The sequence below is a fragment of the Bufo bufo genome, chromosome 2, assembly GCF_905171765.1.
Source record: "Bufo bufo chromosome 2, aBufBuf1.1, whole genome shotgun sequence".
NCBI lineage: Eukaryota > Metazoa > Chordata > Amphibia > Anura > Bufonidae > Bufo > Bufo bufo.
In genome coordinates this window covers 537,223,356-537,238,517 of record NC_053390.1, presented here as the reverse complement: position 1 = coordinate 537,238,517, position 15,162 = coordinate 537,223,356, and the positions used below count along the sequence as shown (strand labels likewise).

At 44.6% G+C, this 15,162-nt stretch overlaps 1 protein-coding gene across 7 annotated transcripts in view; it reads right to left on the bottom strand.

Moving 5' to 3' along the window:
• SHROOM3 (shroom family member 3) overlaps window positions 1-15,162 on the bottom strand; it is a 432,673-nt gene that overhangs the window by 168,871 nt on the left and 248,640 nt on the right. For all 7 annotated transcript variants that reach the window (XM_040418007.1, XM_040418009.1, XM_040418008.1 and 4 more), the window contains one exon: window positions 4,600-4,683. In XM_040418007.1, coding sequence (XP_040273941.1) covers window positions 4,600-4,683 — 84 coding nt within the window. The remainder of the gene's footprint in view (window positions 1-4,599; window positions 4,684-15,162) is intronic.

Below are 15,162 nucleotides of genomic sequence, written 5' to 3'. Positions count from 1 at the left end.
GCTTATCAAGCACAGCTTCTCAAAGTATACAAAGGACAGTCGTATTGCAGCTTAGGCCCTTTCACTTGAAAGTTACTAGGCCATATAACCAATGAATATGATGTCATTGGCCTAAGAAGAGGCCACTGCATTCACCAGCTTCTCATTGGTCTCTTCAAACAGTCAATTGGCTGGGGTGTCGGGAGTCAACCCCCCACCGATCTGTTAATGATTACCTATGCTGAGAACATGTCATCAATGTATGATGAATCCCAGAAAATCCCTTTAAGAAGCTATCCTAATAGTAAAATTATAATCTGAATAGTTTTTTCCTAATCAGGATCCACCAGAATAAACCTGACCGTGAGTATGGGTGTGTATGTTTGTCCTTTCAACAATAAAGTTTCTATATGGAAGCATAATCTACATGGTAAATGAACAGATTTGACAAAAGCAGTTAAAAATGTCTGAGAATTTGTTGAGTGAGTCGGTTATGGGTACTGGCAAAGAAAGAGGTGATGGTAAATTATGTTAGAAGTGATATGTAAACAGATGGAGTGAGCATCTGTTGATGAGAGAGTAGCCATAGAATTGAATGCAGAACAGGGAGATCATAGCCAAGACACAGGTTAGAAGTAGAGCCACCTTTCCCGGCAAAAAATACATGCCAAGTTTACACGGGTAGAAAGTGGGTCTGGGGTTTCCACCGGCTGTTACTTGACATCAGTGGTTTGATCATATTTTTAGTTTTGTGTCTTTTTTTTAAAGTAAAACTATTGTTTTTCAGTCATTTAAAAAAAAAATCGCAGACAAAAATGATGCAAAGGCCTCGTCTGAATAGGCATAACTCAATGAGCTCTTGTGGAGAAGCAAATAACCACAAAGCCAGGAAATATACATCCCCTACACCCTCAGTGCTGCTCCTAAACTGTACAGCCCTAAGGGTACTTTCACACTAGCGGCAGGACGTATCCGACAGGCTGTTCACCCTGTTGGTTCCGTCCTTCCGCTATTTCGCCGTGCCGCTGGACTGCCGCTCTGTCCCCATTGACTATAATGGGGACGGGGGTGGAGCTCCGGCGCAGCACGGCAGTGCGCGGTGAGAGGCCGCCGGACTAAAAAGTCGGACATGCAGTACTTTTATTCCGGCGGCCTCTCACCGTGTACTGCCATGCTGCGTCAGAGCTCCGCCCCCGTCGCCATTATAGTCAATGGGGGCAGAGCGGCAGTCCGGCTGCACGGCGAAAGAGCGGCAGGACGGATCAGACAGGGTGAACAGCCTGTCGGATCCGTCCTGCCGCTAGTGTGAAAGTAGCCTAAGCCAGAGACCAGTTTGCCTTTGGTTGCCATACTGTCTTGAAAATGATTGTGAGTAAGAGTCAGTGAGAGTCAGTTTTATTTTAAAGCTTAGATTGTGAGATCTAACTCAATTGTAGCCTGATATATTAAAGGGAATGTGTGATCAGAAATCATGTTTTATAGTAAACATACTTTTTTGAAAATTTGGGGTAATTTTTTTTTAAAAGAGTAAAAATAAATAAAATACTGCAGTTCACTTGCCACTAGGCCTAAAATATGTTATGGGTGGGTTTTATGTCTCTATTTGATGTATATGTTAGAAAAAAAATGCAGCACACCACTTTCTTGTATCCTGCATAGTCCGGTAAAAAAAAGTATACGTTTTTTTTTACAATAGTAAAAAAAAATATGTTTCTTTTACAATGGAACTCTATGATGAACGGATGCCACTGAATGGCATCAGTCTGAGGCATCCGTTTTACGTATATATGTTTTTTGTATATGTTAAATGGATGGGAAAAACGTGATGTGACCGAAGCCTAAGACTTCCAGTCTTTTCGAAGCAGCTACATGGGTCATAGACACGGAGGATAGGTCATCAATATTTAAATCCCGACGAGCCCCTTTAAATATAGATCTTGACATGGAAAAATTTAAAAATCTCACACAAAAGTCAAACAAATTTGTTTAACACAAAAACATGATTTAAACAATAGTTAATTTTCTGATTATGCATTCCCTTTAAAGGTTAAAGATGCTATCCATATTCAGCCAGCTGTGGTCTCAGCCAGTATGGAGGAGGAGGGTGGCCAGTGGGGTACATGCTGACAGATTGCAGGGAGAGGAGACATTAGGGGTAGATATATGAAAACTGGTGTAAAGGAAAACTGTCTTATTTGCGCAAAGCAACCAATCAGATATTACCTTTCATTTTCCAAAGGAGGTCTGAAAAATGAAAGGTGGAATCTGTTTGCTATGGACAATTAAGCCAGTTTTCCTTTACACCTGTTGTATAAATGTCCACCATAGTTTTTTTTCCCCTGTGCAACTGTACATGACCTTAGGGGAAGGATAACACAGGCTTCTGTGCATGTTATCCACCCCCTTCCCCCATTAAACAGAGAGCAGAGTAGAGTATTAAGGGAGACATTGCTGTGAATTTGTTTGCATTTTTTATGCTCTTTGAAAACACAAACAGGCCTATGCAGGGATAAAGCTAGGCTATTTCACAAACATTCTATTGGTGATCATATAATTACTATATATACCGTAAGTACCTGTATGGTGACATACAAACATGTTTTTTAGTTAGGCATCCCAATCATCATACTGCTCTAGTACTGCAGCTCCTGAGTGGTGTCCCTGCTCTCTTTCACCACGCAGATGAAGTCTGCCACCAAAATAGAATGTACATGACTGAACTATAGATGGGGATGAAATAGCTGTCGTACTCAGGTCCGGGTGCCTGAGGGGGTTGACAGCTCCCTCTGCTACTTAGGAAGACATTAACATTATATATGACACAAGGAAGGAGGGGTACTGTTTTAGGCCCCTTTCACACGGGCGAGTATTCCGTGCGGATGCGATGCGTGAGGTGAACGCATTGCACCCGCACTGAATACCGACCCATTCATTTCTATGGGGCTGTTCACATGAGCGGTGATTTTCACGCATCACTTATGCGTTGCGTGAAAATCGCAGCATGCTCTATATTCTGCGTTTTTCACGCAACGCAGGCCCCATAGAAGTGAATGGGGTTGCGTGAAAATCGCAAGCATCCGCAAGCAAGTGCGGATGCGGTGCGATTTTCACGCACGGTTGCTAGGAGACGATCGGGAAGGAGACCCGATCATTATTATTTTCTCTTATAACATGGTTATAAGGGAAAATAATAGCATTCTGAATACAGAATGCATAGTAAAACAGCGCTGGAGGGGTAAAAAAAATAAAATAAAATTTAACTCACCTTAGTCCACTTGATCGCGTAGCCCGGCATCTCCTTCTGTCTCCTTTGTTGAATAGGACCTGTGGTGAGCATTAATTACAGGAACAGGACCTTTGATGACGTCACTCCGGTCATCACATGGTACGTCACATGATCTTTTACCATGGTGATGGATCATGTGATGACCGGAGTGACGTCATCAAAGGTCCTGTTGCTACACAGAGATCAGATGAAGACAGAAGGAGATGCCGGGCTACGCGATCAAGTGGACTAAGGTGAGTTACATTTTTTTATATTTTTTTTTAACCCCTCCAGTGCTGTTTTACTATGCATTCTGTATTCAGAATGCTATTATTTTCCCTTATAACCATGTTATGAGGGAAAAAAATACAATCTACAGAACACCGATCCCAAGCCTGAACTTCTGTGAAGAAGTTCGGGTTTGGGTACCAAACATGCGCGATTTTTCTCACGCGAGTGCAAAACGCATTACAATGTTTTGCATTCGCGCAGAAAAATTCGCAACGCCCGTGTGACAGAGGCCTTACAGATTTTATATTCTCGTGTGTGTTCTCCACCAAACAACGTAATAGTTGACTGTTCCTTTAATTAAATGGATTTATTTCTTAACTGAGAGACTGCTGTGAAAATTGTTTGGGTACATGGGTAAATATATATATATATATATATATATATTTGTAAGTATACTGTGCATGTGTTGAGTTTGTTTCTTTTATTTAGGTTGTTCACACAGTGGGTCATGGAGTCACAATGCCATGCAGCATTGCAAAGACAAGCTGTAGGGATCAGTAGTAGAATAGACAGTCTTCATAGCTGTTGGCCATCAGGGTGGAGGTGCAAATAGTAAGTAGTCCCAAGAAGAGCTTGGCACTAAATAAAATGTATGTGATGACACTGGTATGTAGCATCATCAGGTTGAGTGAAGCAATGATCAACTTATCAAAGACTGTGGAGACTACAGTTATTGTGGCCTGGGTGACGGTTCTATTATTTTGGAGTGTGCCATGCTGAACCCTCCATAGGACAAATCCCTATGGAGGTAGACTGAGGTGAATAGGGGCGTTACAGTGGTCTGCTGAAGGCTACGCAGAAAAGCTGCATGGAGCACTGGGCCAGAGCTATGAAAGGGAGTGCCGTTTTAACCTGCGAAACCAAGACATCATGTGAGCAGCAGAAGGGGAGCCACTTGTGGGACACCACACTACACCCATTATTAAACCTTTAGAATGAATTTTTGCATAAAGGATAAAGGCTTAATATTATGCGACAGCTACCAAGCATCAATTTATTGAGAAATACTAAACTGAAGTACCGTATATTTAACACAGAGGTACTAAATAAATCAAGTGACTTACTCTTTTGGAGATATTTTCCTGTACCTGAAGTCTTCCTTTCCTAAATGAGAAATGTTTCCCAGTAGGCCATTTTCAGGAACAATTCTGGAGGAAAAAAAGAAAGTGTTAGAGAAGATGTGGCAGGTACATCTCCCTCTGAGCAAGATATACAAGCTGAAGGGGCTACCAATAATATTCTTAGACTCTTGTGTTATCAGTATGGGATAAAACACACCCAATACTGGATTATTTCTTCAGGATACTGACATTTCATGTTAAGAGCAATGACCAACCCTAAATAGGATTATTTTTCTGTACTTCAGTGTGTCTTGAATGTGAATGGTGCATTAACTACAGTAATCCCCAGTAAAGGATATTCTTTGCTTTTTCATGGTTTATTAAATAGATTTAACACCATCACAGCATACAAAAGCTACACCGTGCAGTTATGTCATGTTTGTTTTTGTAGACCAAGAGTGAAGTACGTGGTTTCACATCTCTGCCCTGGGTGCTGTACCACCTTACATTGCCACTGAGTGTTTCTCCTGGTCAATAGAAAAATAGATTAAGGCTATGGCTCCACAGTGACTTTTGGTAGGGGTAAAAATGGGTTTCTGGGTCCTTCACACAATCTTAATGGGTTTCTGTCACCTGAAAAATGGGTATTAAGCTGGCTGACATTAGCGATGTGCTAATGTCTGCTGAACATGACTATATTAGTGCTATCTCACTGCCTAAAGGCTTTATTGAGAAAAACTAACCTTTATAATATGTTACTTAGCCTCTAGGAGAGGGGGGGGGGAGCGTTGCCCCTGCTCCTAGAGGCTCCGTTCTCCCACCTCTGGCCACACCCTGCTACACTAGATTGACAGGGCCAGGCAGCGTTGGTCTCCTACCTCAGGCCTGTCTGCAGTGTAAATCTCGTACCTGTGCTGTCCCGTTCAGTATTCAGTGCAGGCGCAGTGAGTGAAGGGCGTTCGCCGGCTGCCAGCTTCCTCACTGCGCCTGCGCCGAATACTGAACTGTGCGAGATTTCCCCAGCGCACAGGGCCGGCAGGAGGAGGTGAAGGCTGCCTGCCCCTGTCAATCTAGTGTAGCAGGGCGTGGCCAGAGGTGGGAGAACGGAGCCTCTAGGAGCAGGGGCAACGTTCCCCCTGCAACTAGAGGCTAATTAGCATATTATAAAAGTTAGTTTTTCTCAATAACGGCGGCAGGCAGTGAGATGGCACTAATATAGTTATGTTCAGCTGACACTAGCACATCGCTAATGTCAGCCAGCTTAATACTCATTTTTCAGGTGACAGATACCCTTTAATATTTCCCTATTTTGGAAAAGTTGCAATTGACTTGTAACAATCACCAGAATTTCATCTTTTTAAGGCTACTTTCACACCTGCGTTCAGGTGTCCGCTCGTGAGCTCCGTTTGAAGGGGCTCACGAGCGGTCCTGAATGCAGCCGTCTGGCCCTGATGCATTCTCAGTGGAGGCGGATCCACTGAGAATGCATCCGCCTGCCAGCGCTCAGCCTCCGCTCCGCTCAGTGAGCGGACACCTGAACGCTGCTTGCAGCGTTCGGGTGTCCGCCTGGCCGTGCGAAGGCGAGCGGATCCGTCCAGACTTATAATGTAAGTCAATGGGGACGGATTCGCTTGAAGATGACACCATATGGCTCAATCTTCAAGCGGATCCGTCCCCCATTGACTTTCAATGTAAAGTCTGAACGGATCCGCTCAGGCTACTTTCACACTTAGAATTTTCTCTAAGTTATAATGCAGACGGATCCGTTCTGAACGGATGCAAATGTCTGCATTATAGGAGCGGATCCGTCTGATGAAACATCAGACGGACCCGCTCCGAACGCTCGTGTGAAAGTAGCCTTAGAAGTTCAGAACACCTGCAACTGAAGCATGATGACTTTTTGAGAAATCTTTGAGGTATTGGTAATCTATGATTTTATAACGGACATGAGGCCAAATGTCACCAGGAATCCCTAGCATAAGGGTCCATTCACACGTCCGTTGTTTCTTTCCTGATCTGTTCCGTTTTTGGCGGAACAGATCTGGACCAGATCTGGACTTATTCATTTTCAATGGGTCCTGAAAAAAAATCAGACATTGAGCTGTCTGTTTTTTTTCAGGACCCATTGAAAATGAATGGGTCCAGATCTGGTCCAGATCTGTTCCGCCAAAAATGGAACAGATCAGGAAAGAAACAACGGACGTGTGAATGGACCCTAACTGTGAGATCTAAGGTGCTATGATGTGGCACAAAGCTGAAGTTCCTTGGGAACAGAAGAATGTATACTTTCCGAAGGAGTCTAATTGTTTTTTCACGTTGCACATGTCAGCTTGGCACGCAAAGCTCTTGAAAGGATTAATATTAATATACAAACATGGACTTAGCAAAGTTTCAGTACACAAGCCCAAGGTAAACATACTGTGACTTTGTTAGATGTGCGGTACATTCCTCACAATTATCTAACAGGCGCAAAGGTCAATATGATCAGCAAGGTTAATTACAAAGTACTTGATAATAAGACACCTGCCGTTAAGTTACGTCACAGCTATGGGAAATATGTAACTCCATAACCATAATTCTTTTATATTTGGCTGAGGATGTATGCATTGCAAGAGCTACTCATTTCTAGTATTGTGAATCATACTTCAGTGTTATCATAGCTGAATACCTGTCCCACTTTTTACGTTACATACTGTTCTTCAATAATTATTATGATTAGAGATGAGCGAATCGAAGTTAAAAAAAGTGGAATTCGATCCGAATTTTTGAAAAAATTCGATTTGCACCAAATTCGAATTTTCTCACGCTTCATGGTAACAAATCGCATTTTTTCCTAAAATGGCTGCTGCACGTGTTAAGACATGGAGCAAGGAACTTTGAGAACGAGGGATCACCCACAATGCCATGCATGCAGCCAATCAGCAGCAAGCCAGCCCTGTGATGTCACAGCCCTATAAATAGCCTCAGCCATCTTGTATTCATCCATTTTCCAGTGTACTTAGTGCAGGGAGAGATGTCAGCAGGCGCTACAGACAGTGGTAGAAAAGACTTTAAAACTTTTATTTTGCTGTATAGAAGTTCAGGGAAAGGATAGGGAGGAATCATTCCACAGTATTGAAGCAAAATCAGAATGGTGACCGACAACGGGAAGAACATGGTGTCGACGCTGCGTCAAGGAGGGCTGAGCCATGCGCCCTGCATGGCACACGTGTTCAATCTGGTTGTCAAGCGGTTCCGGAAGTCTTCCACCCATCTGCAAGACATCCCAAAAATGGCCAGGAAACTTTGCATGCACTTCAGCCACTCCTACACCGCAAAACCCACCCTCCTTGGGCTGCAGCAGCAGAACGGCCTCCGCCAACATAGGCTGATATGCTACGTTTCCACCCATTGGATTGCCACCCTCCATATGTTGAACCGACTATATGAACAGAGAAAGGTCATAAATGATTTCTTGATGATCCAAGCGGACAGGAATACTCCCCTGTGTAACTTTGATGTCAGCCAGTGGCAGCTCATGCGTGACACCTGCCGTTTTCTAAGGCCCTTTGAGGAGGCCACGTTATTTGTCAGTTGCCAGGACTACTGGATAAGCAACGTCATTCCTCTGCTTCATTTACTGGAACAGATGCTGGTAAATCTGGCTGGTCAGAGGACTGGAGATGTGGCCCCTAGATCTCATGGCCACATGAGCCCTGTGGGGGCTGAACTGGAGGAGGAGGAGGACGACATTTGAGCACAAGCAATGTGTAGCGAAAAGGGTGGTTTTTATACGCAGGTGACAGGAGAGGAGGAGCAGCCAGAGGAGCTACAGGGCGATGAGGAAGACGAGGCAGAGGACCCAGACACACCATGGCAGCATGCAGTGGAGATGAAGGCAGGGAGTCCCTTCGAGTCACTTGCGCAAATGGCCCAATGCATGCTCACTTGCTTGCGTACTGACAGCCGAATTGTCAGCATTCAGCAGAGGGAAGACTTTACGCTCTCCACCGTGTTGGACCCTTGCTACCAGTCCAAAATGGGGGCCTTTTTTACACCCGCTGAGAGGGAGGACAAACTGAACTACTATAGAGACATCCTATGTAGTCAGTTGGCAACTGCCTATCTGCGCCATCGTTCATCCTCTCGCAGGTCTGACCGGGGGGGGAGGGGGGCGTCTGCACTCACGTTTCTCTGCTATGGCTGCTGTGGCAGGGTGGGGAGGTAGGAGCAGTTCTAGCTCCATCAGCAGCAACTTGAGTCTAGAGTCGCTGATGAGCAGCTTTCTTCACCTGCCTAGTGAAGAAACTACTCACCAGCAGCAGCTAGACCTGGAGCAGGTGGTGGCATACTTGGACAGCACCCTGCCACCCCACATTGAAGATCCGTTGGACTACTGGGCAGCCAAACTGGATTTGTGGTAGCATCAGAGCGGGTGTTTAGTGTGGCGGGGGCCATAGTTACCCCAAGAAGAACTCACCTGTCCACCCAAAATGTGGAGAGACTGACCTTTGTGAAGATGAATCAGGTATGGATCAGCCAGGATTTCCACCCACCAATGCCTGATGCATCAGACTAGATCATCCATGGTGCCACACCAACACTTTGACAAAAGAGACCGGTTTCTTCTGGCTACCTGCCTCAGCTACTATTCTGATGCTGCCATCTGCCTGATGCCACACATCTGATGCCAAGTGCTTCTTCTTTCACCCACCATCTTCAGCTGGTACTGGTATTCAAACCCACCTCTAGAGTTGAGCGAACCCGAATTATAACATGGTTATAATGGAAAATAATAGCATTCTTAAAACAGAATGCTAAATAAAATGTCTACTGAGGGGTTAAAAATAAAAAAAACTTGACCTCATCTACTGACGTCACCGCCGGACCTTGTATCTTCACTCAGCAGGACCTGCAGTGATGTCACCATAGGTACTTTTGCAGGTCCTGAAGAAAAGAGGATGCCGGCTGCGCGATCAAGTGGATGAAATGAGTTAAAAAAATTTTTTTTAACCCTTCAGTAGACATTTTATTTAGCATTCTGTTTTAAGAATGCTATTATTTTCCGTTATAACCATGTTATAAAAGAAAATAATAAAGAAAAGTTTGGGTCCCCATTGACTTAAAGTTTGGGTCCCGAACTTTGACTTCCACTAATTTGCTCAACCCTACCCACCTCCCCACTCTGACAATGGGTCAATTTGTGATCTCCTGATGCTGCTGCCACCTCACTACTCAGGTCTCCTGATGCTGCGACCTCCACACTGTCATTGTGCCACCCTGTTGCCTCCTCCTGATGTTGTTGCTGCCGCCATCTCCACACTCTGTCATTGTGCCACTCTGTGGCCTCCTGATGCTGCTGCCACCTCGACACTATCATTGTGCCACTCTGTGGCCTCCTCCTGATGCTGCTGCCACCTACAGACTCTGTCATTGGACCACTCTGTGGTCTCCTCATGCTGCTTCCACCTTACCACTATGTCATAGGGCCACTCTGTTGTCTTCTCATGCTGTTCCCACCCTCCCCACTTCATGACTGGGACACTATTTTGGTCTGGCTGACATCATCATTTATTTGACCCTTCTTATGATCTGTCAGAAGGAAGGAAAAATGAGACACACAACGGATCCTGTCTATGTAACAGCTGTAAGGCCTGCATGACATGGTCCCTATTTTGCATCAAAATTGGCTTATGATTTGGTAGCCAAAAGCAGGAGTGGCTTTAGGAATACTGATGGATTACTGACCAAATGCTGACCGAGTAAAGGCGGATGGTCAACAGACAGGATCCATTTTTTGGGGGTTATTGTTCTGACGGATCAGAGGAAGGGTAGAATAATCAGTGATGTCAACACAAACTTACTGATGACACCCACTCTACTCTGTCGGGGGTGGGGTTCTACTTGTATAAGAGTTTAATAGAACAGGTTCTGTAGAAATCTATGTGAAATCAGTGAATTGGTGTATAAGGAGTGTGCTCGTTCATGCTACAGTAGGATCTTGGGCCTCTGCATGGTTCTTTATACCTGGCGCGAAGATTGACCTGTAAGGCTGAGTTCACACTTGAGTTATTTGGTCAGTTTTGGCCCCATAACTGCCCAAATAAGTGAAGTGTGCAGTGATTCTAAGAGCAACGCCTGTCATCTACAAGTAATACAGACTCCCTATGAGTGTTACTGCAAGGCACAGTATTCTACACCACTATAAAGGCTCTCTGCAGCCAGCAAATAGCTGTTTTTTTACGCGATTCACCACAAACAAATTCAGATTGAACCAATTTTTTGGGGAACTTTCGGCGAACCGGCCGAATCGAATTTTTTAGAAATTCGCTCATCCCTATCCTTTACACCTGGCGCTAACATTGCCCTGTAAGGCTGAGTTCACACTTGAGTTATTTGGTCAGTTTTGGTCCAAATCAGTGAAGTGTGCAGTGATTCTAAGAGCGATGCCGGTCATCTGCGTGTCATACTGATTCACAGTATTGTTTCACTACCCCAGCAAACTCCCTATACAGGCTCTCTGCAGCCAGGAAATAGCAGTTTTTTAACATGATTCGCCATGATTAAAGTCGGATCGAATCAAATCATTTTCGAAAATTAGCCGAACCGACTGAATCAAATTTTTGAGAAATTCGCTCATCTCTAATTATGATCACAAATAATATGTAGATGACAGGTGTTTATTACAGGATGCTATAGGGCTAAGCACACTCATTTTTACAAGAGCAGCACATATAGAGCCCCCTTCTTACATTGCATTTGAAATCTAAAGTCAATGTAACCATTGATGTTGTAATTAGTATTGAGCAAATCGAAGTATCAGAAGTGGACTTCGATACGAATTTCTGGAAAAATTCTATTCACTGTTCACTGTGAAGCAGAATTTTTTCGCGCTTTGTGGTAACAAATCTATTTTTCCTGAAATGGAGCTACAAAAAAAAAATCATTCATTTGCGTGCGGAGGGGTCGCAGCCATCTTGTTTGCAGAAACTGTGCGAAATCTCGCGCAGGGTGACACGTGCGTCACTATGCTGGCCAGCACGGTGACGTCACTGTGCTCGGCCAGTGTGATGACATCATCACGTCACCGTGTGTGATTTCGAGGTGACGGTTTTAAATAGGATTAGCCCCTGAAAAGCCTTAATTTTAATGCCAGATGTTGTGATCAGCAATGAACGCAGCGTCTGAGGGATTCAATGATGGGGGGGCAGCGCAATGCAGCAGAATCTCAATTAGGTGGTGGTGAATCTCAAACACGGTCAGTATTTGGCCAGTATTTGATCAGTGTTTGTTAGGCAAAAGCGGAAGTGGGACCAAAACACAGAAGAGATGCAAATATTTCCATTACATGTTATCTCTGTTTTGGGCCCACTCCTGTTTTTGGCTTAAAAATACTGATGCAAAATACTGAACAAATACTGACCGTGCGAAAGAGGCAATTAAAGTCAAGCATGCAGGACTTTTTTTCCTTGTTAAAAAAACTGAATTCATATGTAAATGTCCAAAACAGATGTAAACCGAGCATAAGGCCACTTTCACACGGTCATTATTTGATACGTATTTGTAAGCCAAAAGCAGGAGTGCGTCCAAAACACAGAAGAGATGCAAATATTTCTAATACATTTTATCTCTGTTTTGGATCCACTCCTGGCTTTGGCTTACAATTACTGATCAAATACTGACCATCTGAAAGAGGCTTTATGGATGCTCAAAATATAGGCTTCATTTTTTTAGTTTTTTGTTCTCCTGATGGATGAGAAGAATGGAAAAATAAACAGTGATGTGAACACAGCCTTACTGCTACTGTCATGGGGCCACTATTGTCCGTGTTACTGACACTGCTGTTGGCCCCCATTCGCACTCTGTTATAGGGCCACTATTGTCACTGTTACTGCCACTGCTGCTGCCAACCTCCCCACTCTGTCATAGGGCCAATATTGTCACTGTTACTGCCACTGCTGCCACCCTCTCCACTCTGTCATGGGGCCACACACAGTAAATCTGCAGCTAACAGAAGGGATTAAAAATCATGTTGTTTGGACTGCCACAACATGCATTAAAATAACTTTTTTTGTTCTTCACTACTTTATTGGCGCTGCCTCCATTTCTTTATTTTGTTCCACTAAGGAACCATTGCACTGCAGGCGTGCGCTCGGGTTTTTGGCTTTACTGAAGTGTGCTGTATGCTTTTCTTTTTGTTGGGATTAGCTATGAATCTTGGTGCACTGCACAGACAGCAACAAATTACACCTGCCTCTAATACTGAAGGCACAGTACCTACAGAACAGATTATCTATGAATGTGGGTGCACTAGAACGTAATGCACACGGCGATACCATTTCGCCGGCAGTTTAAGTTCTAAGCCTTCACACTGAGATTCGGCCACCAGGTGGAATGAATATGATTAGGCAGAATGGCCTGTGTATACCTGATTTATGGCAATTCGTGACAAATTTGACTGCTAACTTGGCATCCTTTATAGCTTTGCCCCTAGTCTGGTCTTAAACTCTCACCATTCACTTTCACTATTCTTGTAATATCAGTAGGAAAGTACACTACACTAAGCTGTTAATTGAAGATTTACTTCTGTCCTACACTTCACCTACTCTAATTAGCAGGGACTTTTCTAAACAGAAACATGGCATAGGCATTAAATAATTTTGTCTTGGAAGACAAATATTCAGTTGTCAGTTATGTGTATATGACCATTTCTTAAGCTATCAATTTGGATCCAATATCTTAGACTAATTATTTGACATGTCATTTTCATTTTCTGTCCTACTTCCTTCAATGTGCCAATTTGAAGCATTTGCTCAAAAATGGCCGTCCTAACACTACTGTCATTTTGTCGTAGCAGGTCTTTTATGTATATGGCACTACAATAAAGTCACTCAAGGTGAACCATTTTCTGTGGTGGCTCAGTGGTTAGCACTGGTGCCTTGTAGTGCCATGGTTCTAAGTTCAAATCTAACTAAGGACAACATCTGCCACGCATTTGTATGTTCTACCTGTGGGTTTCCTCCTACATTCCAAAGACAAAATGATAGGGAATTTTTATTGTGAGCTCCACTCGGGGACAGTGAGTAAAATAAAAAATAGAAAAAATATTATACTCGCCCTAAAAGGGCCCATGCATTATCAGTATCCACTTTTCGATCTGCAAAACACAGATCCTGGATCTGTGTATGCAACCTTTTTTTCAAACTCCTTTACAAGGGTTCTATTCTAGTCCACCAAACGGACAAGAATAGGACATGTTCTATCTTTTTTACAGGGACGTGTAACAGACATATAGATGCAGTGTGCAGTCCGCATCTTTTGTGGTCCTATTAATGGGTCCCCATCTGATTAGCAAAAAATGCAAATCGGATGCGCAAAAAAAATATGGTCATGTGCATGAGCCCTTAGTCAAAGAGACTCCTTCTTACCAATGCTGCAGTGTGGAGTGGGTGGCTATACCCTAGCACAGTGGTGGCGAACCTATGGCACAGGTGCCAGAGGCGGCACTCAGAGCCCTCTCTGTGGGCACCAGCACCCTGGAAAAAGTCTATGATGTACCAATCTGCCTTAGGCTACTTTCACACCTACGCTAGGTGCAGATCCGTCTGGTTTCTGCACAGACGGATCTGCACCTATAAATGCAAACGATGGTATCCGTTCAGTGCAGATCCGTCTGCATAACAGCTTTTTCAGATCTGAGTTTTCACGATCGTGAAAACTCAGATCTGACAGTATATTCTAACACAGAGGCGTTCCCATGGCCAGACCCCCCTCCCCCCTACTTACTTATACTTACATGCGATGTCTGTGGCCGGCCGGCGCTCCTCCTACTGGTAAGTGACAGGTCTGTGCTATAAGCAATGCGCCGCACAGACCTGTCACTTACCAGTAGGAGGAGCGCCGGCCGGCCACAGACAGCGCATGTAAGTATAAGCTAAGTAACCAAGGCAGACAGGACTGCAGTAGCGTCCTGGCTGCCATGGTAACCGATCGGAGCCCCAGCGATTAAACTGGGACTCCGATCGGAAATGCCGCTCCGCTGCCACCAATGATGGGGGGGAGGGGGGTTGTTAGCCTGTGGCCACTGCCACCAATGCTTTTAATACTGGGGAGGGAGGGAGGGGCGGGCCGCACTGGCCACCAATGCTTTTAATACTGGGGAGGGAGGGGGGTCCGCACTGGCCACCAATGCTTTTAATACTGGGGAGAGAGGGAGGGGGGGCCGCACTGGCCACCAATGTTTTTAATACTGCGGAGGGAGGGAGGGGGGGGCGCACTGGCCACCAATGCTTTTAATACTGGGGAGGGAGGGGGGTCTGTCCCCTGCTGCCTGGCAGCACCCGATCAGGGGGCTGAGATCTGCACAATTAACCCCTCAGGTGCGGGGTTAATTGTAAAGATCACAGCCCCCTGTAAGAGATCGGGTGCTGCCAGGCAGCATGGGGCAGTTATGTACACAGTTCTTAGTATATTCTAACTTGAAGCGTCCCCATCACTATGGGAACGCCTCTGTGTTAGAATATACTGTCGGATCTGAGCTTTCTCGATCTAACTCAAATCTGATGGTATACTCTAACATAGAGGCGT